General features: G+C 44.8%; 1 protein-coding gene across 1 annotated transcript; it reads right to left on the bottom strand.

Moving 5' to 3' along the window:
* Positions 1–17,863: 17,863 nt before the first annotated feature.
* On the bottom strand, positions 17,864–26,303 carry NMUR2 (neuromedin U receptor 2). Its single transcript, XM_063349570.1, has 4 exons — positions 25,584–26,303; positions 20,576–20,660; positions 19,117–19,242; positions 17,864–18,123 (listed from the first exon to the last, which is right to left on the bottom strand). The coding sequence occupies exons 1-4, from the start codon at positions 26,301–26,303 to the stop codon at positions 17,864–17,866; spliced, it is 1,191 nt and encodes a 396-aa protein (XP_063205640.1).
* Between the last annotated feature and the right edge of the window lie 922 nt (positions 26,304–27,225).

Here is a 27,225-nt window from a genome sequence, read left to right on the forward strand (position 1 = left end):
GCTAAATATGCAGCAGCTTATACTGTACACTGAAGTGCTGTTGTATCCCCCTGTAGAAGCTAAGGGAAGGTACGAGCCTGTGGCAGAATTGGGGGTCCTTTAGTTCATTTCCACCCTGAACCCCCACTTCCTCCTTCCCCGAGCACTTACTGTCAGATCTGAAGCAATAAGGACTCTCTGGAGTTAGGAGAGGGATAAATCTCATTGCAGGTACTAGGAGGATCGCGGTAGGAACTGCAGAAGGGAGGGAGAGGGGGAAAGATGTGTGGAGCCCATTGAAGAGAGATTGATGCATACAAAGAGACTGCAGAATTTAAGATTATACTGAAAACAGCAGCGGTGAGATTCATCTCACCTCACTTCAGGTATCTAATCATCTGGCCTACTTTAGGATAAGATGAATCATAGTCTCGAAATATCCCTTTCTCTCCACTGACTGTAGTCAGCGTCTGGTGCAGATGAAGCTGTCTGAACTGTAGCTATCTGTGGTGAGCTGGATCTGGCCCCACATGAGGGAAGGTAAATTTGCCTGTGCAAATCCCAGTTTGAGCATTTGGATATTGTCTCCTCTTTCAGTGCAACCTGCCTGTGTAGCCATTTCTACATTCCCAGCAGACTAATTATTACAAAAATTCTCTGTCATTGCTTTGCAACGGTCCATAGCTTAACTAATTTAAAAATGCAAATGAATTCTAAATTGCAGTTGAATCTGAACCATCTCCTCCTTCGTCTCCCTCTCTCTTTCTTCTCTTTCTTTCTTTTTTTTTTCCTCTGCTGGGAAAAGAAAGATACAGCAGACACTAAATGCTGATGGTGAAAATCAATCTTTCAGATTTGAGGTAATTTTGAATTAGATCCCAGTGCCAGGGATAGTGACATCATGAGAGTTGCTCAATTGATCCATGATTTGAGAAGAAACAGCTTGGACTTGATCCTCCCTTTGTCCTTACAGAGAGAAATAAATGCTGCAGTCTTCAGCTCTTTTACTGGGAAACTTCCATACTCAAATGATCTCAAACATTAGGGAGAGGAATTCGAGAAGAACGTAAGCAAATGCGTGAGCTAAACCACATTCCCTTGTACTGCCATTGTCCTCATGCCAGAGCTCTGTTTTGCAGTCGCGTGTGCCCAGGTGGTTATGAAGAATCACCTGAAGGGGTGTTACCTCTTTAGCATCTGTAGTTAGCTGGTTAACACTAGTTAAGCTATTGGTACATTCAGACTCTATAACACTAGTAAAGATTGTCTCATCATCTCATGGGTCATCTATCTTTACCTTAACTTTTCTCTGAGGCAGTAATTCCTTTGAGGAAGAGGCTGTGCTGTAGCTACGTATTTGCGGGAGACATGAACAATGCCTAGCGCTGTGATTTGTGGTCTTTACCTGCAGGATGACATAGATAGTAGTAATAACCACTCAGACAGCCTTGTTGCTTTCCTAATGCCAGTACTGCACTGTAACACCAGCACTGAGATTGAGTGCTCAGGAATGGGACTCCTGAGCGTTTAGAGAGCCACTGGTGGGCTCCAAGTTGGGTCTGGGGACTGTTTCCCTCCATGGACAGTATATGGCACAAAGGTCTAGCAATCCAAACTGCCTACCGCTCTCTTGACCGTAGATAGCCTTGTGGTATAGCTGAGTTAGATACCCAGAGAAAAATATGTGAAACAAGATTCCATTGTGTTTCAGGGTTAAGGATAAGAAATCTTCTTAGGGATTCATACTCAGTTCATATATTGGTGATAGTCTTCATGATAAATGAAATTTTGCCGAGAGAAACATAGCAAATTACAAGAATCGCCCCAGAGGGCAATTGTTGGCAGCTGCATACGCAGGACTATGTTGGTGTTCACAAAGCATTTTTTCTATTTTGCAAATTGATGCAGAGATGAAATTTCATGAGCGTTTGTTGACACTTGCGCACAGCAGACAGATTTCTACGCAGGTTCTGCATAGATGATTGAAATTCAAACTCCAGTCTCCACTGTGTCCATTGGTCTTGTACAGTCCCGTGACGTTTGCTGGGGTGATGTGTGATGGGAAGTAAACATGGTTCTTTGGAGCTGTGAACCCCCTTGCTGCCCCAAAGCAGATGCTCACGGACACACGCAGCTCCCTTCCCAGATCCCAGACCAGCACGGTCTGTGTGGGAGTGGCTGATTTTTCAATTAGGATTCAAACATCACAATGATAGAGTCTTCCTAATCCTTCTACAAAGGTGTGTGTGGTTAATCAAACTGCAATGCTTCAGGCTCTGGGTAGTTTTGTTTATCATGAGCTTAGTGCCAGGTCTCCTGGGATGTGTTCACTGGTTCAGGATGTGCTCCCAGCCCTCGCGGCGGGGATGGCTGCTGCTGGCTGTAAGGCAGATGTAGCCGTTGCATTGCCTAATGTGGCCTCAATAGCTGCTGGGAGGAAGAGGAGCCCTTGGCCACCTCTTCTGTGCAGAAAAGCATTAAGCCTATTGGTCTGGGTGCAAACACGCTTGTGAGAAAGCACAGATAATTTTCTACGTGGACCAACTGCATTCAAAGAGGGAGGAAGGGGGAAAGGGGAACAAGAAAGAATTTTTCTTTCCTGCGTTTGCCCTGTGGGGGTTTCTTCTGCCCTGGGTTGCCCCAGGGATTGTAGCTAGACGTTAGCTGTGCCAGCCCAAGGTTTGCTGGCTCTCTGCTTCCTGGGAACGTGTCAGCCCACGTTTACAAAAACGATTGCCCAGTCGGGTTTTGGTTTAGCGTCGCTCCATTTTCCTGTGTTCTGGAGGGAGAGGAGAAGTAACTTGAAAAATCTGTGTCTCTCTAGCAACAGGCTGAGCAGTTTTTGTAAGCTGAGCGAGACCCTTTTTGCCTATTAAAGGCCTCAGGAATATTGTGGCAACTAGGGATCACCAGCACATAGTGAAGGCATGGCCTTGAGAATTTTCCCAGACACTCCTCTGGCCTCACGTCCAGACATAAGGTGACAGAGGAGCTGTTGTTGAGGCTGCAGAAGTCCTAATGGCCAGTCATGCTCGTTGTAGCAGAGGTTAGCATTATCAGTGATGCGTTCACAGGAGCCTTTATAGCCACGTATGGCAGTCTTAATTTTGGATGCCTATACAAGGCTAAATCCTGATTTTGGTGACACCAGTGTAAAACTGAAATTTATTATTATATTCATTTCAAAGTAAGTCTAAGCTTACTTTGGGAACAGAATCTGACCAAAGACCCCCTTCTGGATGAAGGGAGAAAATGTGCTCTTCCAGTGGAATGCTATGAGGAGGAAAACGTTGTATCCTACCACAGTCCTTCAGTGTACGGCACAGAGTGCTGCCGGTCTGTGTGTGTCTTCTCCACGTGTCCTTATGCTTGCACTTGTGAGAGACAGTCTGTCTCCATGAGGCACAGCTCCTCGCTACGTGCACAGCTCTGGCTCTTCAGTCCAGGCAGAGAGCTGCACCTATAGCTGCGTGTGTGTGTGCCTGTGGATCACAACAACCCGTCAGCACGCACTGAATCCATCCCTTGAGCATAAAAGCTTTGTGTCCCTTACACCTCAGAGTCTGTTCGGGGGAGAAAGACTGGGATTGAATCTCCTCTGTAGGCATGTGTCAGAATCCCATATATGTATGTGTGTGCATACACAGACTTATATATATGTATGCATTTTTGGGTTTCCATATTATCTGAGGGTGTTCTTCCTGTGATTCTGTGCTAGTAGGCACAAAAGAAGTATTGAAGATTAATTCCATTTAATTTTAGCGATAAAGAACATTGCAGTCACAAGAGGTTTGCCATCAGTGTTGGAGGACGTTAAGTATTTGGGGTTTTTTTAGTTGCAGGATAATAATGTTCTGGTGTAAATGTTTTATAATTATCTCATGAATTATTCACATTTAACTTGATAACCTGACATTTTATGGGATATGGTCTCTAGAGTGCAAGGAGGGAGGGAAAATTTAAAAATAAATAAATGTGAAGACAGGACCCAGCTGCAACAAGGAGAAAGCACTGAGGCCTCTGATTTATTTTCCGTCTGCACTGAAGGCTGGTTTCATTCTTTTATTTATATTTTTGCGGTGATGAGCCACAGAATGTGAGTAAGTGGATGAGGTTGTTTTCTGTATATATAGAAGGAAAAGAAAATCTGGGAAAGAAATCAAACTCCCTTCACTGTTTTTTAATTTGAAAGTGGTGTGTGAATTATTTCACTTATTGTTCTGGACCTGAGAGGTTCTATTATTGTTGATACCAATTCTATCTGGTGAAGCATTAGTGAAAAACAGCGTGGATTTTTCTTTATGCATATTTCTGTGCCTTTTTTCTCCCCCTTTCCTTCTCTTTCCCTTTCTCCTCTCTTCTTTCAGCCTTATTGTCCTTCCAATTACTTACTAATTTTTCTTTTTTTTCTCTTTCCTTTTCAGTTCCTGTCTCTGTTCCTCTGGGCTTGTCTGCTGTTCTCCACTTCCTTCTGATTCTTTCACTAGTCCTTATCTTTCAATATTTTCTTCTTTTTCTTCCGTTTCCTCTATTGCTAACAGGATCTTAATTGTAACTGTTGAAGTCTATGAATCTTAACCCAAATCAGCTGAAGAAAGGATCAGACTCATAGAAGAGTTACTGCAATATAATGAAACATGGTGACAGCTTCTGGAAGAAGAGTATCGGAACTCATACCTGGACATCCAGTCTGAATCTCTGCCAGGCCTCGATAACCAAAATGCACTGGAAAGAAATGCAGTAACTTTCTTGCTGTACCCCAGAGATCGATGGCATAAAATACCCAGCAGGCGACTGAAGAAGTCTCCCAGCTTACCAGATATCCGTGAATCCAAATGGAAAAGAGAACATGGTAAATGACGCTTAACCCCAGTATGGGTAAAGGCTGCCCTCATACCCAGAGAAACAACTGGTGGCTAATGTAGGACTGAGACCTCCAGGCAGCTCTCCAGGAGAGAGAGTCTCTTCTATGGAAGACGAAAGCTTGGTGCAAACTCCGTGGTCTTCTCTGTGTGGCTAGTGGGAAGGGAACAGTATAATGTTCAGGATCCCTGGACAGAAATTCACCTGAGCTAGGTGGCATCCAGGTGCTTAGCTGTGTTGAGGTTTATTGCACTGGAGTTTCCATAAAGAGTTTTCATCAATCAGGAATGCATGTACTATTTCAAAGAAACTCAGGGGGTCTGCAGAGCTTGATGGATGTGCTTATAAATTTCAAAGTGCCAATTTGGAGGGTAGATAGCAAGACATGAGCCATTGCAGAAAGATGAATTCACAGGCAGGACTTTTTAGAGAATGAATTTCAGAATGAAAGAGTGATTCCACCAACTTGCTTCATTCAGTTATTTAAATTTAGGCTATAAAATGAACAGCAGATGAAAGCCAAAACTTGGACTGATGATTTTTCTTCTTTATCCCAACCTTCTTTTATTTATTAAACTGCTCTGGATACACCTTTCAAAGGGATTTTTTTTTTTCTTCTGTCTGTTTATTATAGCTTCATCAGCCTTGAAATGGGAGCTGCAGGCAGCTTGATAAATGGATTGAAAAGCTGCTTCTGCCAGAATCAAACCAAGAAAAACCTTTCAATATCCATAAACCCTTTTGTTTTAGCATTTCTAAAACAAGCATTATTTCCCTCAGAGCATCATTGAAGAGTGACACACGAGTATCCCTCATTGTTTCAGCAAAGGAATTTCTTTATCCAGCTATGCCAAGGGCAGAAGTTCGTTCCTGGCTCACGCACAGGACTCAGCCTGCAGCACTGGAGAGCCAAGGGCAGCTGGGGTATGGTAGATGGAGAGAGAGAGAGACAGTCTTAGGAAGGCTGCGCAAATCTTGACTCTGAAATGTGCTGGGCAGATCAATGGAGTAAATGAGCCAAGACGTATGAAGCTGATTCCTGCACACAGACACTAGCAGCTGTCCTGCTTCCATACAGCTATTTTTTACCTAGATACTTTCTAAATTCTCCCTTTCTTTCCAATCCTTCTTTGAAAATGGTCAGCTAAATATATCCCTCGTCCAAACCTTTTGTCTTCAGCACACTTACGAAGTTCCACAGCTGGTCCAGCCTGGCAGTAAACCAGCGCTTTAGCTACTGTGATTTATTGATAGAGGTAAGTGGTTCAGTTCCATCTGTGAAGGTACAAAATGTTCATAAGAAAATAAATACCCCATAAGAGAGTGGTAATGGACCATCAGTTGCAAAGTTCCCAAACAGCCAGGTGAAGACGTGTTACGTTTCCCGCTGTAGTAAATATCACAGATGTTGCAGCAAAGGATGAGGAGGGAAAAAACCAACAACCCCCACCCCAAGCAAACAAAAAAAGGAACGAAAATGTCTCATTTCTGAAGCACCAGTGGTGGATCCTGAGGCAAAATGGTCAGAGGTTTGTTTTCCTTTTCTCACTAACCTTGTTGCACCTCTGCATGCAAAGCTGATTAACATGCAAAGCAATAGATATAAATGTCCCTTTCGCCTAAGCTCATTGGTATGCAATTTGCCAATATGGAACATACTGAGAACAGTGCATGTTGTGTTCCTAACACAGTCTCCAATATGCAGCAAGCTGGCAGCACCCAAGGGCTGCTGCAAGGATGTCTGACAAAAATGGGCTCTGCCAAAGGCAATAGTCATCTTGTCTCTGTTCCTACCCATTGCTTGCTTGGTTTCTGGCTGTCCTTGTCATCACCGGCTGCCAAGGTCCTGGGCTGGTTAGGGTCACGTCTTCCAAGTAACGACGCCAGTGCCACGGCCGTACTGTGGACTTGTTTCCAAATTATGGAAAGCCAATATTACTGAGTTATTGCAGTGGCCCCACCCTGTCTCTTTTTTGCATCTGCTCCAGTCCCTCTTAAGAACTACCTGGCTTCAGAAAGAACTGTGCTGTTCCTTGAGGCAGGAGGTGAGTATGAGCGGAGAGGGACAGAGAGATGGAGACTGCCTTTCTCTTGCTGGAAAGATGTGGCGTGCACAAGGCCATGCAGACAGGAATACTAATGGGAATAAGAGGTAAGAGATCAGAAGGTACCTTGACCCTTGGTATTCTCTTGTTGTTTAGAATGCATAATTGCAGTTTCTTTAACACCAAAGGATAACTGATCATTTACAGGAAAGAAGCCAAATGGTGGGGATCAATATTTCTATTGCTGTGCTAGAAAACCAGCAGGAAAGGAATGGCTCTTTGTCTATTACAGCAAAGCAGAAGAAATATGTGCTGCTTGAGGCCTCTTGTAGACGGGGCCAACAGAGGGCTTGTACAGTACTGGCTGTCATTTCAGTCTTGAGCTTCACTGAATGTGTGTGGATGATGTGTGTCCTGCACTTCAGATGTGGCCTGAGTGGAGAGGACAGCTCTGCCATCCTTGATCTAGAGAGAAAAATTAAGTCAACATGAAGGTGTAATAAGGAGTATCTGGGCCACAGACTGACGTGTAGAATAGTAACCTGAGGAGATCACAACTGAGCACTTCAGTCTCCTTTTTCTATGTAGGCCATACTGATACATATTTTTTATATAGTTGTGTGAATTACCAAGAGCTGACTTCACTTGGTAGAGCCAGAGCTGAGTTTGCGTTGGCACCTGTGGGATCCTCTGTAAAAGCGTAGATATTTTTTTTGTGGGGAAAAAAATCTGTTTTATCAAAATGTTTAGCTGAAGGACTTTGTTTCCCATCAAATATTTGTTGTGCCCTTCTTGGAGGGTCTCACAGAAGGAGTAGGAGACTCTTTGAACAGGGTTTAGTGTAGAAAATCTCAATTATTGACACTGGCAAGGGATATGGCTCTGAATTGGATATATCTAGACTTGTACTTGTGTTGGTCATCGACCAATATCCTGATCTTTCATCCACAGGTTGAAATCTGTATACAATTATGATGCTACTCCCCTGTGTATCAAAACGAAAAGACTAAGAATTGCCTTGAAACAAGAGTATTTTTCAGGTCAGCTTGGATGAGCAGGGCAAGCCTGACTCACCAGCTACGTGGTGCCACTGCACATGTTTGCTTGGACCTGAGGAGCATCCTGGTTTTCTGTGATCCTGCACTATTGGCACTGTGATCCTGCACTGATTGAACAGCACATGAATCTCCCTTGCTGAGCTTATCCAGCAAGAGAGCACTGGATACTTCTGGGCAAGGAGAAAAAGAAATTAGAACGTGAAAAAATCTCTAAATCATAAATCAACACTGAGGGAGCTGGAACAGAGTCCAAGGCTGCTGGAAATCACAGGGCACCCCACTGCCTCACTTCCCACACAGGTTTTTGTGGCACAAGACTGACCTCCAGTGGGCACCGAGTGGTGTCGTTGGCCTGTAAATCCGGGGAAGATGTGTACAAATGGTCTTTAGAGGCCACACGTTCTGATTTCAGGGCAGCTATTTGCTCCTTGGCCGCCTACAGGCAAAAGCAGACCTTAGGAACAGTCTCCTGATGAGCTGATAGATTCGACGTGGTTACACTGAGATAGGTAATTCTGAAAATGTCTTAGTGAAGCAGGGAGGAATTATCCTACCTATGACCTCTCTCCCTACAGAGCAGAGAGGGACACAGCAAAGTGACGCACAAGCAAGGGGTAACAGAGAAAGGGAAGAGCATGAAGATTTGGGGGCAGAAAGAGTTTCATTCTGAATGAGGCTCTGTCCCTCAGAAAGTCTAGGACTAGGGACAAGGACCTGACTGCAGTTCATGCAGTGATAGTCTCCTCCCAGTATTCGTGTCATTCCCATTAACTGCATGGGTCGCTCACTGCAGCCTGAGGAAGACTTGTCCTCTAGCTGCACTGTTACCAGTGTTCAAGTTAGTTAACTCCAAGTATACGTGCATGAATTGCAACTCTGCCTTTGTAGAAAGAGGGGACACACACATCCCAGTGTAACCTGTGGTTTCACTTTCCCGGGCAGCGTAGAGGTGGGAAAGAAGTGCTCATCTAAACGAGGAGGAACCATCTGCATAAAGAATCACTGGGCTTTCCTTCCTTCCCAGAGACCAGAGGTGTCTTCTTCAGACAGTAGAAACACAGCTCTCTGATTCCTCTGCCACAAACCCCTCCTTGCCTTTTATGTCACTGGTGGGAGTTCAGTTCTCCCTCCCGTGTGTCTTTAGATAGCTTCCCAGTATTTCATATACCCTCAACACAAGTCTGTTCATTGCTGCTATCTCACAAGTGTTTCCTCATTGTGTGAATACAGATCTTTCCTTATTCTTTTCAGAGCAGCATCCTGCTTCTATGAGTGAGGAATCGCTGACACAATGACAAAAATTGATGGATTTCAGAAGAGGTGGCCTGGCTGGCTAGCAGTTACTTGACCTCCAGCAGAAGGATGAAGATATATCCTCTTCCAGTGGAGAACTTTTGTGAACGGTGAGTCACAGCAGTGCAACCTTACCTACTAGAAGGTGAGAAACCCATCAATGGCTGGAGAGAGACCCTGCTTCTTATTTCCAAAGGAAGCCTGTTATCACCATCTAAGGAGAGGATGAGGATGAGGTATGAGGGGCTGCCCTGGATCTAGTCCAGTTAGTGCATTTCTATTTCAGTGGGGATTTTCAAGGAGTGAGCTGTCATCAGTGTGTGACTTTTGGGCAACCAGAGCTGCATTAATCAAGAGAGGTCTTTGGCCTACTAAATGTGCCAGCAAGAGGAGGGCATCCTGGACTGAGTACATCTAATGTTCAAACTCAGTATGACTCGGGTTTAGCTCAGACTTGCACCCAGGGCAGATTCCAATAGGCATAGACTTTGTACCTAGACATTCTCCACCTATCTGAATATGGTGGAAAGATCTCGGTGCCCTTGGCATCTGCGTAAGAGAAGCATTCACCTGGAAGTTTATACAGATGCGGAGCTCAGGGATTGTGATGAACTTGGGTAGGCTACAAAATGGATAGATGAAATGCCTCACTTAAAAAGCAGCTCAAAGGAACAGCAGAAGCTATGAACAATTGGGAGAGGTCTCTGGAGGGAGCAGGACAGACAGAGCTGAGCTGCCTTTGCCAGAGCCTACTTAGCATAGGCCAAGGCCCTCATTTATTACTGACTGGAAGGATGTTTTACAAGTGCCCCTTCTGGTTTAGAGAGATATGAAATCTGTCTGTAATTAAGTTAATTTGGAGTTGAACATGGGCAAAGATAATGAGCTGGAAATAACAAAAGAAGATTAAGAAAGAGGGGAAGGAGTTGCTAAGAAACAGATCCATTGCACTACCCCACCCCCCCACCCCTCCAATCAAATAAACCATTTTTAGGATGGCTGAGTGATGGGGCAGACAGAGCACAGGCATGGAAAAGATTGCTACATCAAGAACTCAAGGGAATGAAGGAGTGTCATTGTTTGGGATGGACTGGCCACTGAGATAGGAGGGTTATGACTTGGAGAACGGAGATAGGCAAAACGGGAGAGGAAAAAGATTTCTTTCGCAGATGACAATTGTGGCCGGTGCAGTTTAGTGGCAGAGCAGTGGCTTTGGGATCAGCAGGGTGGTGTCCTGTGCCTGACTTGCCTTCTGGTCTGAGGGAACCCCTCCAATGCTCTGAGCCTACCACCATGCCTTGCTTATCAAAGACAAGCAAATAGCCCCGCTTGAAGCACAAGGCTTTTACCTTCCCCAGTCTTTGACCCTGGTGAGAGTTCTCACTGGAGTTAAGCACCAGGGTGAAGACTTAAGATTGTTTCTTCATGGCTTTTAGAAATTATATAAAAAATAGCCCATTCAAGACAAAGGGAGGATGGAAAACACATCTGCAGAAAGGACCAGAATACTTAACAGTCAGCAAAGCATAAGTAAATAGACAAGTTATGATCAATGAGTTTGTTTGAATTTGATAGAGCTTTCCTGCAAACATAAGGGAGGGAAGGGGGGTGAAACATTCCCCACCACTGTGAGTTGTAATAAAGGACCTGCTGTTTTCTGATTCTCACTCTCTGTGAAAATTGAAAAGGTTAGCCAGGTAATTGAAATCGGGACTGGAATACAAATATGGTGTGAAAACCCTACAGCTGGCAAATAAAGTTGCAGGGAAAAGACTCAATCCTCAGTGGAATTTCTTAGCAGCGAAAAACAGGGGTGGATGGCGGGGAGAGATGATTCTTCAATATACCTGTTCCTCATGGGAGGGGAGATAGGGGAAGAAATGAGACCTGAAGTGACCAGATTGAAGCTAACGCTTATACGAGCGCTCCTTGCTGTCAGTGCAAGAGGCACTGTAAGAAAAGTGGAGTGTGCTAAGGCTGAATCGTGTATGGCAGTCACTGCTGCCTCTTGGAGTAGTGTAGTGGGTTTACTGGGAATTGGCAGGTTGCTATGTCAGCCCCAACTTTGGGACTATTCCTTGTTATATGCAAAGAGAGAGCACTCCACGCGACTCAGCCTCTCGTCTTGGGGCTGAGATACATAAGCAAACTAGACGCTACTGGACGGATGTCAACTGCCTCTTCATCTTTGTTGTATGCAGGAACACAAACTGATTTGCATGGAGATAGATGGTTACTGCGAAGCAGCTGAGGAATGGTTCCTCTTACCTTGCTGTGTGTCTCTAAGTCCCAGTGGAGGGTCCTGTCGTTGCTACTGTAATGTAAATTTATGTGTGTTGCTATATCTGTGGTCTGTTTTTCTGCAGGAGCAGGTAACTTGAGCTGGGAGGAAACAGTGATGCAGGGCTTGCGGGAAGCTGAGGTTTGCGGTATTAGCCAATTTTTGAATTTTTCATATTCAGAAAACCCCTCTGCATGTAGTATTTCCCTAGCACCAAGCCAACTAACAGAAACTCCAGTCTGTATGTGGTTAAATAAACAATAGCTATACCTCCAAGTTCCTGTGTTGGTGTTTTATTTCCTTCCTCACGGAAAGGCTGGGGAGTTCTTGTATTTCCCAAAACTGTGATGCTTGTAGTTTTTTGCTGCAGTTGCTCAGCGCTGCCCAACCCACCTGCACTGCAGTCAACAGCAGCCTGAAAAAACTTCTCTTTGGAACCTTTCCATTGAGTTTAGGCAGCTATTTAGCACATTTTGTGGCAGGACAGATACCTTTCCTGCCCTCACCAGCTCCTGTAGAAGTAAGGGAAGGACAACTGCAAGCTTGCAAACAGATGCTGCAAACCCTACAAGCTACAAGCTTTGTTTGAATTTCCCTACCTTCTGAGAGCATGGTCCATGTGTCCCAGAGACACCAGCACCCAGATCAATGAAGAAAATGGTAGGTGAGCCCCTGAGGGGACACTCTTCTCCCAGTGTTTTGTGGTGAGTTAGTTGTTAGCCGTTTGTTTTGCTCATTTGGAGCGTGATTTTCTTTGTGAGTCATTTCTAAAGGGGGTCTCTCGGGTTCTAAAGAAATGAAACAAATCGAAAGGGACTGACAAACATAGGTGAGCTGTACCTACCCGCCTAGCTTTGTTTTTCAACTCTAGAAGATACGCATAAAAACTATCTGTAAAAACACCTAAGGTAGATAACTGAAACAGGTCAGATAAATTGATTTTAGCACAGATTTTTTTTTTTCCTCCTTTTACTATAAAAGGAATCCAGATTTCCTCCGATGGAGCTCTTTGTGTTGTAGACCTCTGAGTCAAAGGGTCTTTTGGAAAACCCCCTCCTAGCCAAAACAGCGAACAAAACGCTGTTCCTCTGGGAAGGAGCTTTACTGCATTTCACAACGTGGTATAACCTGAGGATGCATGAGAAAAAAGTTGTTTGAGCTTTTACAATGACAACTTCAGTATTTCATTCATGAATTAGCTCTCCCAGCGGGAAGCAAATTGTTCCAGCAGCTCCCATACTCCTAAAATTAATCCTTCTTTAAAAATTAAGTGGATTTAAGATAATTTGCCTTAACAACAACGGCTGCAATTTTTCAGGATTCCATGAAGTCTAGACAGTAACAGTGTCTTCCACTTTTTGGTGGCAAATGAGCTCAGCCGTGTCTGGGGTATGACCAAAACAGGCTGTTGAACAGCCAAAATATGAAATGGAAAGAAATGTGGAAGAAAATCAGCAACCCCTGACTCTCCAGGTGAGGTTCTTACATTATGGTCCATGCTAATTTTACACGTGACAAATTCCTTTTTTCAAGTCGGGGAAGCCAGTCCTGACTCATGCACAAGTCACTGTCTTTTGGTGCATGAGCCTTTATGGCTTGTGATCTTCCCTAACAACCTCAGAAGTGGTGGGGTTGGTTTTTTTTGTTTTTGTTTTTTTTTTGTTTTGTTTTTTTTTTGTTTTTTTTTTTTTTTTTTTTTTTTTCTCCTGGGCAGGGGAATCTGCAAGGCCTAAATTGGGCAATTCTCTGCAGAGTTTCTTTTCAAACTCTTGTATCCTCCAAGTCACCTCTGAAGGACATTTGCCATCATTGAATTAGCTTGGACCGAATTCTAAACCTGATTTTAAATCCTTGTAAGAGTTCCTGGTTGGTTGATTTCTGGTCCTTTCCCCTCATTCCTCCTCAGTTTATTATAGAAAGAAAAAGTCCAGATTATTATTCTGTTTCCATCACCATATTTTTCCTTACTTTAGTATCCATTTGATATGGAAATGCTACAGCTCAGCTATTTGCTATAGGTTTGCTAGTTTGTAGAACAGGAGACCTCAGTGGGGAAAAAACCTAGCAGGTATCACTGTGAATAGCAGAGAAAATGAGGCAACCAACCACAGGGACAGAGCGAGGGAGAGCAGACCTGGCTGTTACGCAGCCTGGGAAGCGGCACTTTTTGCTTCCAGGCCTTCTCCTGACTATGACAACCCTTCTGCCCAGTTTTTAACTTCCTCTCCTGAAGAAGCAGTTGCGCAGAGCACCTGGATGCAACAAACCACACTGATGCTGTATTTTTGTGCATTTATACCAGCTGAAATAATCTGCATTTTTTAAAAAACTGCTGTGATTTGTAGTATGTCCTGCATTTGGTGGTGGCTGAACATCCAGGGGATCTCCATCTTCTGCTACTCCTGTGACATCAGAGGGAGAAACCAGAAGCACAAGGATTGCTGAGGATGGACCAGGCACAGGAAGAGGGACTCCAGTATATTTATTTTCATGTTACACACAGATAGATATAACCAGCTCCACAGCTGAAGCGTACATTTAGTTTTACTGATAAGCCATGGTTTAAACACTCCAAAACACAGCAGCGCCAATAAACTCTTCATATAAACTTAACAGAATTGTCCACTTGCTGTCATGATGTTATTTCCCGTACTGACCTTGGCATTAGATCTGAGTATCGCTCATTGGCAATGCAAGAAATTCTTCAAAGTGCTTCCTTGCAACATGTTTCAGACTGTCCATGTTTTGTTCACGGTGCTGGAGCGTTGCCCCTGCATTCCACACTTCCTTGCTCGCACGGTTGCATGTTTCCCGGAGGGAAACAGAAGCAGAGAAATAAATCAATAGACAGTTCTGTCTAGGAGGTCACGCTTGATTTCAAATAAATATATTTTTATCACACTAGAGCACTTCGAGGGAAAGTGAGTTGTTCTCCGTTTTCTTGCAACAGGAGTTTTTCTGAGCCAGTTGCCAACATTTTTCAGCGCTTGGCTGTGAAAGCTGCTGAACATATAAATAAAGGCCTTATCGTCGGCTTTCAGGATATCTCTATCCACCTTCCCAGTATTTTCATGTTTGGATCCAGCTTCCAAAATTCAGCCAGGTAAATATCGGAGCAGAGTGATACGTAACTCAAGCTCCGACTTTAGGAAGAAAAACCTTCAGCGGACATTGCTTTCTGGAGGTCCCCCTCAGGAACGAGGGGGTGCTGAGCTGTGCTGTCACAGGGAACTTAACTCGGAGCCCTCAACCTCAAGCCAGGCCACTCTTTTTTCACTGCATTTATTTTCTTTTTAGCAGAATCTAGAAGAATTTTGATGTGCCTCCCCCAGTAACACTTTCTTAGAAGGTTTGACTTGATGCAACATTAAATGTTTTTAGCCTTGCTTTGGATGTTTGGTCAAAAAAGCTTGGGAATTTTTGGTTATGAGTGTCACTTCTTTTGACTGGTACCAAATTAAATGTGATAACGTCTGCTTTTAGGATAAAAAAAAAAAAAATTAGTTCAGAAGTGGCGGTGAGTTCCCGGGGATTTGCTTCTCACTATTTCTCTTCTAAATTTTCCACATTCATGCACGCTTTTCCCCTCCACCGCTTCCCCTTCCTCACAAAACCCTTTGTCATCCCTAGGAACAAAAATTTGGCCGTTTCGTTTTAAGACCACACAAAATCTTCACCCTACAGCTTCCCCGTCCCAACCTTGACTGCAGGTCTGTGTGCTCATCTGCCGGTCAAGAGATGCATTTAACAACCCCGAGCTTTGCAGCCGAGGTTGCGATTCTCCAAGGAAGAGAGGAGAAGGGAGCGGTGTCACTCGTGGCTGGCTCTCTGCGCACCAACACAAGACGCTGCCTGGTCCTAAATGCATAAGATGCATTCCAAGAGCCACAGAATCTTGCAGAGGAATGTCTCCATCATATGGTGGACGTGTGAGTATGTCAAACTATACTCTCTCCTCGCTGCTTTGACTGGGTGTCTGGGACAGCGGAGAAGACGACAGGCTTTGGGTGGCACACAGCTGGGATAAGGAGGATAAGCCCTGGGCTTGGTTAGGGACAAACGAGGCACAGTCGAAGGAGGCAATGCCACACAGCCTGTGCCCAGGTGGTCCCCAGCCCCTTAGTGGGAGCACAGAGCTCGGTGCCCAGCACAAAGCCGGGGAAGGGGGACCTGGGCAGCTGGCAGGCAGCCAGGCACGGCACCTCCAGAGGGAAAGCGCGCTTCAGTGTCTGGTGGAGGGAAAAACGATAATACAAAACAGGTTAGAATTGTAAATGTCACTGATAAAACTCTTAAGTGTCCACTTGGGGGTGGCAAAGTATTTCAGCTGTGTCTTCAGGGAGCAGGAATTGCCTTTTTTTCTCCAGGGCCCTGTGTGTATCTGTTACGCTCTCCTCTCCGTGGCTTGTTTCTCAGGATTGCAGCTGGTAAAATGGGTGCGACGGAAAACATGGGCTAAAATTCCTCTTGTGCAGCATGAAAAGGTGGCTCACCAGCTGCCATGAGACCCCAGGTCTTGCATCGCCGGGGAGTCCCACAGCGAGAGGCAAAACAGAAGACTGGGGCAAACAAGGTAAGAGCCCATTTTACCGGGGGTATAACCCGTTCCTCCTGTGGTGGGACATGTCATCTGGATCCCCAGTGACCAGGCTGGAACAAGCCTTTATGCATACAGTGTATCATCTTTCAGGAACTACTGTTCTTATTCGTTATGATAACTCTGTGTACTCTGACTGTGTAAGTAAGTCCCAGCCCCTTGATGACACACATCGGATGATTTTCTGAGGCAGTGCGTGCCAAGCCTGAGCCCAGTGCGGTGGCTAAACCTAGCCCTGCGTCATGATGCACAAGGGAGGCATTTCTCTGAAACGCAAGCAGGCTTTGAATTTTGGGACACAGAGGTTTATAAAATTCTCGGTCACGTAGTGGATTCACCCTGTCCTCCCTTTACAAAACCCCGTAGGGTCCTGACCTTGCAGCTGGTGGAGCTCAGGAACTCGTCGACTCCTTCAGGATCTGTTTGCACGACTGGGATGTGGGAGAGTTTCGCAGACCTTATATTGTGCTTTGTGGTAAAAACTGAATACAGTTGGTGCAAAATCACTGCAAAGCTCTCTCTTTTATTGCCTTTGTATCAGCTTTCTGACCCTTCAGGTTTGTCCCAGTTCTGTTGTGAATGGTTTCTGGCCTGTTTCCTAGTGTTCACTAACCCCGTGTAGTTCACCGACTTCTGCCATCCACCTGGTATGGGCAGGTGTGAAGTCTGCTGAAGTATGACCACAGGGCTTCCCTGGCAGAGACAACACATAAGCATCTGAAGTTCAAGCAATCATAAGAAGCTGTTGCAAACTGCAGGACGTGGGACACGGCAAGGACCTACCACAGTCCATTTGCACATGGTCAGGCTCAGTTCAGGCAGATGGGTAAAAATGAAGCTGTCCGATGCACAGGATAAGCCTGCAAAGACTGCAGACATTTCATGTTTCCTGGGCAGATGTCCCCCATCAGCCGCGTTCTGGGCAAAGGAGTCACACCAGGAACATCCTCAGCTCCCAGCGATGGCTATTTCCCAGGTGATGTAGATGAATTTGCAGCATGCACGTGCCATGTCAGCACTGTGTGGATATTGTCAGACATAGTATGGGGAGATATGGTAGTAACATTGGGACTTGTTAAAAATAACCCACCAAAGGATAGTTTTTTTGACCAAGTGATTCAAGGCATTAGTTACTAACCCCCACCCGAATCTTCACCCAGCTCAGAAAGCAAAGGTTTGCTTATCATAATTATTGGCTCCCTGGTTCTTCTGGCCCAGAAATAGCTATTGCTGGTGTCTGATGTTTTTCAGCCCAGCTCAGAGCTGCTCTTGTTCACGCCTACTTGCTCATGTTGCCAAGAGAGTCTTACAAAAGCTACACCTCGAGAAGATAGTAGGGGAGAGAAATGCGACTGGCTTGCCTAAAGCTAAAGTGGGTAGAGCTGCCCCATTTCAAACTAAGTAAACTGATGTTTAGGCTGATACACAAAAAGCCATTCGGTAAGACTTGGATAAGCTGTGTGTCCGTCCTGTGCTGGTAACATTGGGAGCGTGTCTCATTTTTGTAAAGCAGCTCCTTGCTGGCGTAGTTTGCAGCCAGTAAGCTGAAATGTCCAGCCCTCCTATTAGCTTGAGGATAATACAATGCTTCTCAACCACCTGCTAATTACAGTCTCCTCCTGCTTTCATTCAACAAGACACATCCCTGAGCTCTTCTTGCTGAAATCAGTCTTTTAGGAGGGTCTCTTCTCTTTTCTTAAAGTCATTTTCTTTAACTTCTCTCTCACCCGGATCGCAACATGGAAAGTCACAGACCAGTGGAGAGCTGAGAACTGCTGACAGATGTCCTGTGGGTGCCAGGGAGACTTGTGTCTTCAGCAGAGTCCACAAGATTGTGGTCCTCAACCATGAAGATGCTCTGCTGGGCAGGAGCCTGGTTAGGAGCATGTTTAGGGGCCCAGTGCTTGCAGCGAGGAGAAATCACGCTGAGGAAAGCCATCCTGAAGCGCTGGGACAACAGATTGTAAATGATGGGGTTCACGGCAGAGCTCAGATAGAAGAAAACACCTAGGAGAACAAGGGTGAGGGAAAGGAGAGAGAGAGAGACCTCATTTGTGTGTGAAACAATCTCCGAAGAGGAAAATCTCTTCGTTGCCTATACTGCTCCACCAAGCTTGGGTGCCAAGGGTGGAGGCGGCAGCAGCAGAGCTCTGCCCGCTGCCCTCCTGGCACAGGCAGGGGGATGTCTCGCCAAGGCGAGCTCGGGCACTGCAGCACACGGGGAAGGAAAGCGGGAGAGAGAGCATTAACCGGAGCACACCGTCTCCAGCTGCTGAGGAACCAGCTCTCTCCTGAGCTGTGCTGCGCCGCCTCCAGCACCGCCCTCGTCCCCACCGCCACATTTGCACAGCCGGTGCCCCCGTCAGAGCTCTCAGAGGACAACTTCCAGCCGAGGGGAGCTAATTTCTTACAACACACCAGGACAATTGCACGAGATCGGATCTGTCTGAGCTGCCTAGCAGCCACATTGGGGGTTTTCCCAGGGTAGACTGAAAATAAGATTCCTCCTTGAAGAAGCCTTCATTTTATGGCTGGCAGGGTTATAAACATTTGATTGTATCACCCAGTTCTAAGCAGCGTGTAGGTCTTTTGTCTTGCCATTTGGTAAGGTTTCCCGTTAGCCTGATGATGTCTGCTGCTGCGTATTCGCTAAAAGCAGGCAAAAGGCAGCAGCCTTCATTTCTGAACATTGCCAAGAAGGAATAGTAGCTGGTAATGATGTATGATATCCCTCCCCCCCCCCTTTTTTTTTTTCCCCTGTTCTTTGTGAATATTCAGAAAACTGTATTGGACAGTATGCCCAGATCTTGAAAGCTGCAGATAACTTGCATGCAGTTTTTATTTAAGGCACTATTCTCACCACTGCCTGCCAAACCCTGAGAAGCTTGTCCACGCATGTCTCATGTCGCCTACAAAATAAACGACTACATACTTCAAGTAAACCACTCACAAACGCTTTTTTTTGCCAGTCCCTGTGCAAGTGGAAAAAGAAAGCTTTACCTGACACCACATGAATTAAGTTGAATATATTAGCCAGAGGCTCAGTCCATTCCACAACAAAGCTGAAGAAGAGTCGATCTACATGGAATGGAGCCCAGCAGATAGCAAAAACCATCACAAGGACAACTAGCATGGAGAAAGGGGAGAGGAAAAACAAGTCTGTTACGGGAGGGTATGCTTCACTTGCCTGCACAGAGCAGAGAGAGTTCAGAAAGCTGGATATATATATAAATATACAAATTTGATTCACTGTTTCAAAACTTTTGCCCTCCTTTCTGTCTTTCTGCAGCGCTCACTGGAAAACACCACCAGCTGAAAGAACAAACTTTCCACTGGTGGCTGTGTTTGATATCTCAAGGCATGCACACACAGAGACGGTCAAACAGCGGGGAACTGCCAGGTGGTGCCGTGGCACGGGCAGAGCTCCATGACGAACCCGAACCCGCCAGTGAGACGTCCGGGCGCCTCTGTGGTACCCGGGACACACCGACTCCGCTGTGCCTGGGAGGTGATTTCCTCTGCACGCTGTTTGTACGGCAGGTAGCAGGATGAGGCCACAGGAACCACCCGCTGATGACGGGTCTGTCTGGGTGCATTGCTCAGCGTGAAAGAAGAAGAGTTTGCCTCCACACGCACACCGGCCTGTGGCGGCTCTGGTGAGGCCTCTTGCAGACCCGTTCCGGACTTTGGTCCCGTGCAGAGCTGTGGTCACAGCCACGGGGCACAGAAAATGGGGCTGGCTTCAAAGTACAATTTCCGAGTTCAGAAGGTGACTTAAGCTGCCTAAAAGAATAACGTCATTGCAGGAAACGTTGAAGGCGATTTATGTTTCCCGCATAAACACCGTCTCAGTAGCAAGGTGATCGTTGCCTTAAAAGACAGCCCTAAATTAGGAAGTGATGTGAGTGTTTTCAGAATGGTTGGAGCACAAATTCTCCCGAATGCCATACAATGTGCAAATCTGCCTAGGTCCTGCTTTTTCTCGGGAAGGTCTGGGTGGTTAAGGCAGCAGCAGGTGATGTATGTGGCTTGGCAGGACCTTCCTGTTCATGAGCAGAGTTCACGGTGTGATGCAAAACAGAGGTACGTCCTTCTTTAAAAATGTACAAGGTAGACAATTTGCACTCTGAAAAAGAGGGATCCTCCCTAGAGGGCTGCAAGAGCCAGGTTTGGAGTGAGGGATGTTAGAAAGTTGTCATGAAAGTGTCTGCCAGGTAGGTTTGCTCAGCCTCCTCTCGTGCTGGGGAGTTAAATTTGCCTTCTGAGTCGTTTGGTAGTTAGCCATGATGTCTCACTCCCATGCTATTCAAGTCCAGATGAAACACCAATCAGCCTTTTACTTTTGATCACAGCTACTCGCCTCGTAACTCTTGTATCCAATGAATTTTCTCGATGCCCTTCAGGACCCCGTCCCCCTCTTATCCGTGGTAGGTAAAACACAGAAGGACTCATTACTTACACAGCATCTTGGTGACTGATTTCCTGGATGGTCTCTGAACATTCACAGCCATTTCCTCCGCTTCCAAAGATTTGTCTCCTCTCAACTGGCAAAAGGAGAGAAACCGGAGAGCTCAGAGAGGAGACGACATCCCCGCCAGACACAGCCGGCTTGATATTTTGATAGCTGTAGTTCAAGGCGGCAAAATTTGCGGCAACTCAGGACTCACTGAAAAAATCTACATTTAAATTTCGGTTTTAGTCTGAAATGTAGTCTAGGGAAACATTGAAGCTTTAGGTTCAAAACGATCTGCAGATTTTATGCATCTGAGACTGCATATTTACGGCAAATTTGTATCTCGGTTCCCCTCTTGTCCTTTCTCAAAAAGTCAATATTTGGTTCACAGTTTGTGTTCAATTTCAACAGTATTTTGCTAGTCATTATTTTCTCTTCTAGCAAAATATTGTTTGTTTGTTTGTTTGTTTTCCTAAAAGTGTTCCCCACAATTAAGCACAAACCAATGATCCAAAAAATACACAGAGAGGCCTCAGTGAAACACAGCTGTAATCACTGGAAAAATTCCTGTAGAATCCCAGGCAGCTCATTTAGTGCCCTGAGCGTTTAGACTAATTGATATTCAATCCATCTAATGAACAAGAGCCATATACGTTCTACTGCAGACAGCCGGTGTGCATGACACGCACGGATCCAGGCACATCCTGCTCCATCACAACAAGGCTTTTGGGTTTTCTCCAGCAGTTTTTCCTGGACTTCTAAATAATGGACATAAAGAATAATAATCTGATCCTCCCTGAAATACTTCCGCGCTATGTTTATGGCGAGAGCACTGGTGCTTTGGTGATGAAAAAAACCAGGGTTAGATAATCAGGACAATTGCTTTGATTATAGAAGAAATCATCTATGGAGAGGGCATAATTGGACCCAGCTTCCTGAAGTGGGAACTTCTGATTAGCCAACAGATTTGGAGTGACGCTTTTTACAACTGAAACTGGAAAAAAAACTTTTAATTACGTGGGAAAGAATATCAGGAATGAGGGAAAAGGTAGAAATCAATTTGGATTGGTAAAAATCTTGTGAAAACCCGCTAGTTGTGCCATTTCCTTTTGCCTTTTATGCCGTGACTTTGCTTCCTGATTTTTGATTAGCGATACTTTTCCACAGGGATGATCGAATGAGACCTTCTATTTAAAACATTCTATTTATTCATAAAACCCATAAAAGGGAAACACATGTAAATCGAATTCTATTCAATTACAGTGCAATTCGGCCTTCCCTTTGTAAGTTTTAGTCATAGCCACCGTTGCTTAAGAAAGATGTTAACACATCTAGCAATAGATTTCTGCTCAGATTGATTAAAATCGTTGGTTTCCTTTCAGTGGTTTTCAGTCTCAACAGTAATCTATTCCAGGCATATTCCAAAGCCTCAGAGAATACAGTGGTCTGGTGCTGTGATAAACTAGAGACACATTATATTTTTCACCTTCCTCCTGCCATTTTGGTGATGCTGTAAGGCTCCTCTTTAGCCTCAAGTGATAATAGATGGAGGTGTAACCAGCAGCATAACTCAGCAGTTGTAATTTAATAAAACAATGAGTTATGACAAAGGGGAAGAAGAAGAAAAAAAAAAAAGAGAAATGAGTCCATGGCAAAGGTTGTAACTTGGGTTCATGCCAATGGTTTGACAGAGGGAGAACTTCACCAAGGCAGCGGTTACTTTTACATCACTGTGGATTAGGAGGTTTTGTAGGGTTGCCTGGAGATGGATGTTACCTATTCACTACAAGAGAATTAAAAATGTCTGGAGTAAGAAGCTGAAAAGCCCCACATCTTTATTAGCTACAGCATTTCATACTAGAAATCAAAAGGCAGAGCCAAATTAGGGCCTCACCTATCTCCAGGCAAACCTAGTGAGGCCGCTCGGCAAAAGCAGGAGAACCATTTCTGTAAGCTCCTTGGCCTGTCTGACACAAGCGGTGATCAAACTTTCTCTCCAGCTGAAGGAAAAATTGATACTTAAAAACCACATTGCTTGTGCTAAAGCATGCAATTCTACCTACTTGCGCGGTTTGGCTGAAGCAGTTGCCACCTGGCTACTGAACTGCAGCCTGGGCGTCCTCTTCGCTCACTCCCATCGCAAAAGAAAATTTGTTAGTGGGTGCAAGGTTTGCAGGACAGCCTTCATGGAAAGAGGACAGACCCTTCCAGAGCGTGCTGGGCTCTGCAGAAATTAGCCAAGGGCAGTCAACTGTCCACAGACAATTTTGGTTTTAACAACTGGGCACTTAGGGGGCAAAAGAGATTTTGATGAGAAAATCTGGACCAGCTGTACGTTGGCAAGAATAAGTTGTCCTGATTCAAAGATAGTTGAAACCAAAATCACCAGTGTGTTACTGAGGGGAAGAGACACTAAGAGAAGTATTGGACTCTTAACAGAAGAATCATCCTAGGCGAGGTCAACCTCATCCCACCCGATCATCTAAATCCCCTCATAGATGTCTGAAGTAGGTGGGATAAATAGGTCTCTGGAGTCTCCACTCCATTCATTAACAAAAATCCTAATTAAGCAGAATCTGCCTTTCAAACAACCGGTGGTAGGCAGCTATCCTTGTGTCCTTTTAGAGATCAGTTTGAAGGAAATGCACAGGGACCTTGCGCTGAACCCTGCTGCAATGCAGACTTCTTCCCAAGCAACGCCACCCCACCTCTATCAGCGCTGCAGGGACGAGCTCCCGCAAGCAGCCATGTTCTCCCTCTCCTCTTCCTCCTCAGCTTTTTGGAGGAATGAACAGCTGAACTGGGGTTAAAGAAGAGCCTGCCTGATTTAGGGAGCGGTCCTAAAGGCACCTGTGATGAAGACCCCATGAAAGAGACAGCAGGAAGCTTCCGCAATCAAATCTAATGAGGCTGCGGTGTAATCATCAGTGTTCTCTTCTTTATGCTAATGCTGGAACTATCTATTGACCGTAACATTGTAGTATTCAACCATCAAGCCTTAAAATTATATCCAAGCAGATCATGAGGTAATCGACCATGAGGTAATCAACTTGAAGGCTCTGTTGGCCATGAATTTCCCAGTGAGAAAGACCGATATATTTTTTCCTTTTTGCAAGGAATAAAATTAAAAATGAACTCAGCTACCGTATGACCTATGTTTGCTACCCTCTCACAGCTGCTTAACATGTCACATGTGCTGCCTTCTGTATGGCATCCCCGGGCTCTCCTGAACACTGGCAAAGCTCGAGGGAGAAACTTTGGCGAGGAAATGCCTTTCCACAAAGCCTGGACGTGGAAAGTCTATGCCTCTGTTTGCCGAATTTGAGCTGTTGTGCAGCCTTTGGATCAACTCTGAGCTTTTCCACTACAGTCTACGAGCAGTACATGGCACTCCAGAGACTCTGGAGCGTTGCTGAAGCTTCATAAATTCCATCCTCTGTGAGTATATAAAAAGTGCCTTCTCTTGAAAAATTATATACGTACACTCAATTCTTCTATCATTTCTGTTGAAAAAATGAATCTAGCTTGCCTAGTGCAATTTAGAGCTCAATGCAGATCCACCCAGGACGGCTGGTGTTCCAATTTTGGAAGTCTGAGTTGGATACACAGAAAAGCAGATGCAGAAACAATGAACACTGCAGCCCGCGGGAAAGACAGCTTGAACGTATCTGTGAGTATCCACAAGTCCTGGGGAAGCAGCCCTGGTCTGGTACCTGGCTTCTCTTCTGGGACGGGGATTAGGAATATCTGCTCCCACAAACAGAAGCTATTGCAATCTTCAAGACTTCTTTTCGTTAGTTTCGGGATTTCTCTTTCTTTTTTAAACAGCTGTATTTTCAGCACTTTTTCCCCCCTCCGGGTTTTATTTTGCAAAATTTTCGGTGAAACTACGTAAAGACCCCACAACAGCCGCTGGGTTGTGGGGATAATTTAACCCATTCATTGCTTCAAAGGTCTGCTCTGTGCTGTGGATTTCTGGCAGTTCTTGTGCCTTTTCCTGGGTAAGGAAAAATTGTTTCTGTATAGTTTCAGGTGACAGTAAATGTCAGACATCAAACCAAAATGATATATACACCAGCACAGATTTGGTTGAATTTCTTGCACATTTTTCAGTAAGTTCATTCACCTCTACTAGCATATTGCATCTCTCTCTTGCTATATGATTAGACACAGCTTTTTAAACTTTATATTCAGTGCAAAGAGATAGGATTTATATTTTCCAAATATATATATATGTAACGTATGAGAAGAACAGTCATTGATTCTCTCTGAGTAGCAGAGCATTTCAGTGTTGTGCTACATAGCTTTATAATACTGTGATTCTGATGATTGTTTTATCTGCGTATTTACATGATGAATACTTGGTAAAACTAGTCTCACTTTCTGGAGAGAGAATGAATATGCACTCTAAGGGAGCCTTAATCGATGCTGAAACTATGCCATAGTTATATAAAGAAATGATTGCTGAATTTGCTAGCTGCAGCAATAAGATAGAATTTCAGTTTATGACAGCTTTGTGAGTTTTCACAACTGAATATTATCATCATCTCCAAGGAAGGAGAAAAATAAAGTAATGCCATGGAAATTCCACAGTCACAAGAAGAGGGAAAACAAATAATACACCAGATTCAATCACTAGCCTGCTCCTTTTTATTCTTTTCACTTTTTCCTTTTGGTCTAATTCCTTCTACTCCCTACTACAAAGGCACAGATCTCTGAGAGGCTGGAATCAATGTACAGACTTGGCTGTTTAAGCAACATTCAAATGTGAGCAGCAGTGATGGCAAGTTTTTAAAAAAAGATGGGGGTAAATTATTCCCCAACATAGCTATATTCATTTGAGAATGGGGTTACACCAAAAAAGGAGTTGGATCCACTGTTTTCAGGGGTTTGAAATACTTTTGGTTTTTTGGGGGGAAAACAGATGAGGTGAAATCACTTAAAAGACACGTACAGACACAAACACGCAAGAACGAGCTAAGGAAACACAGAGAACAGTTGGAGTAAGACTTACTCTTAGCCCCATCAGATAGTACAGCACACTTATTACCCCCATAGGCAGCACATAGAAGAGGAAGGAGGTAATCTGGACAATACAGTTGTAGATCCACATGGGCACGACTACAGTGCAGGTAGCAGAGCCGGGGACCAGCGTGCCATTGGGGAAATACTGCAGCATGATGCCGTGGGTGCCTGTGTTGGGGAGGGCGAAGAGGACAGAGAGGACCCAGAGCACCACGATGGTCCTCAGGGCACGCTTGCGAGTGCTCTCCAGCTTGGCGCGGAAAGGATGGAGGATGGCAATGTATCTCTCCACGCTGACTGTGGTCACGCTGAGGATGGAGGCAAAACACACCGTCTCAAAGAGCGCCGTCTTGAAATAGCAGCCGACGGGCCCAAACAAGAAGGGGTAGTTGCTCCACATCTCGTAGACTTCCAGTGGCATCCCGAAAAGCAGCACGAGCAGGTCTGAGATGGCGAGGCTGAAGAGATAGTAATTGGTCGGGGTTTTCATGTTCCGGTGCTTGAGGATTACCAGGCAAACTAAGAAGTTACCTACCACCCCAACAACGAAGATTAGGGTGTACACCAAAGCCATGGGCAAGAACAGATGGCTCCGTCTGGGCCCGCACAGGAAAGCTAAGTAATCCTCAGTGCTGTTTAAGTACCTCCTGAAATGTTCTTCATGTAGAGCAAAGTGATTAAACCAGGAGATATTGCTGATCCAGGCCATTCCTGGATCTTCTGAAATGTTTCACAAGCGAGATCCCTTCTTCTGTAAGTTTCTCTGTGCTCGTTTGCTCACTTTTTGCAGAGAGAGGAAGAGAGGGGGGGGAACCTCTTGCCAGACCTGGATGCACAAAGCCACCGAGAGATGGGAGTGAGTGTGTTTGCCTGGCGTCGGGTAAGGTTTTGCCGTTGTAACAGCTGTTCCCCTGCAAGGAGTCCCTTAGCCAGAAAGCCCCTCCTTTCACACATATTCATTGGCTCGCTAAGTGCATTAGATTATAGAGTAAGAAAAGAGGTTCCAGCTACTTGTATCAGCTCCTGCAGCAGATGCATTTACAAAATCAGAAATGTGGGATTTAGAGAGCTGGGAATCTGAAAGACAGGATGTGACACTAGCTGCAAAATGTTTGTATTTGTCAGAGGGTGGGAAACCAGACAAAAAAAAAAAACAAACCACAAACCACAAGCCAAAACTCAGTGCAAAAAGCTTTTACAAAATTATATTGATGCTACATCCAGTTATGAGCCACAAGCAAAATAAAAAAAAAAATATCTGGCATGATTTTATTTTTCACGTCTCTGTTGATTTGTATTTTCTGTTGTCTACAGCAGCAAGTACCTAGAAACAGAGTTTGATCGGTAGAAAGCCAACCCGTTTTTCTAGTCATTCATGTGAAATTAGGCTACTCTAATTTTTCAGCCTTTTTTAAACACTGTATTTTTTTTTCTCCTGAAATCCAACATTGGATTTTAATTGCCAGTCTTATTGATACCAAAATATATTTCCCACTTTCCTGGTACGATGAAATCTGAGCCCATATTCTTAGATAGCCTTGTTTTGAAAATCTTTCTGAGGACCGTATTATTCCAATGACATATTTATTGCCTCCGGGACTAAATTTACATTATTTTTTTTATAAATTCTT

This window comes from Chroicocephalus ridibundus, chromosome 11, assembly GCF_963924245.1.
Source record: "Chroicocephalus ridibundus chromosome 11, bChrRid1.1, whole genome shotgun sequence".
Classification (NCBI taxonomy): domain Eukaryota; kingdom Metazoa; phylum Chordata; class Aves; order Charadriiformes; family Laridae; genus Chroicocephalus; species Chroicocephalus ridibundus.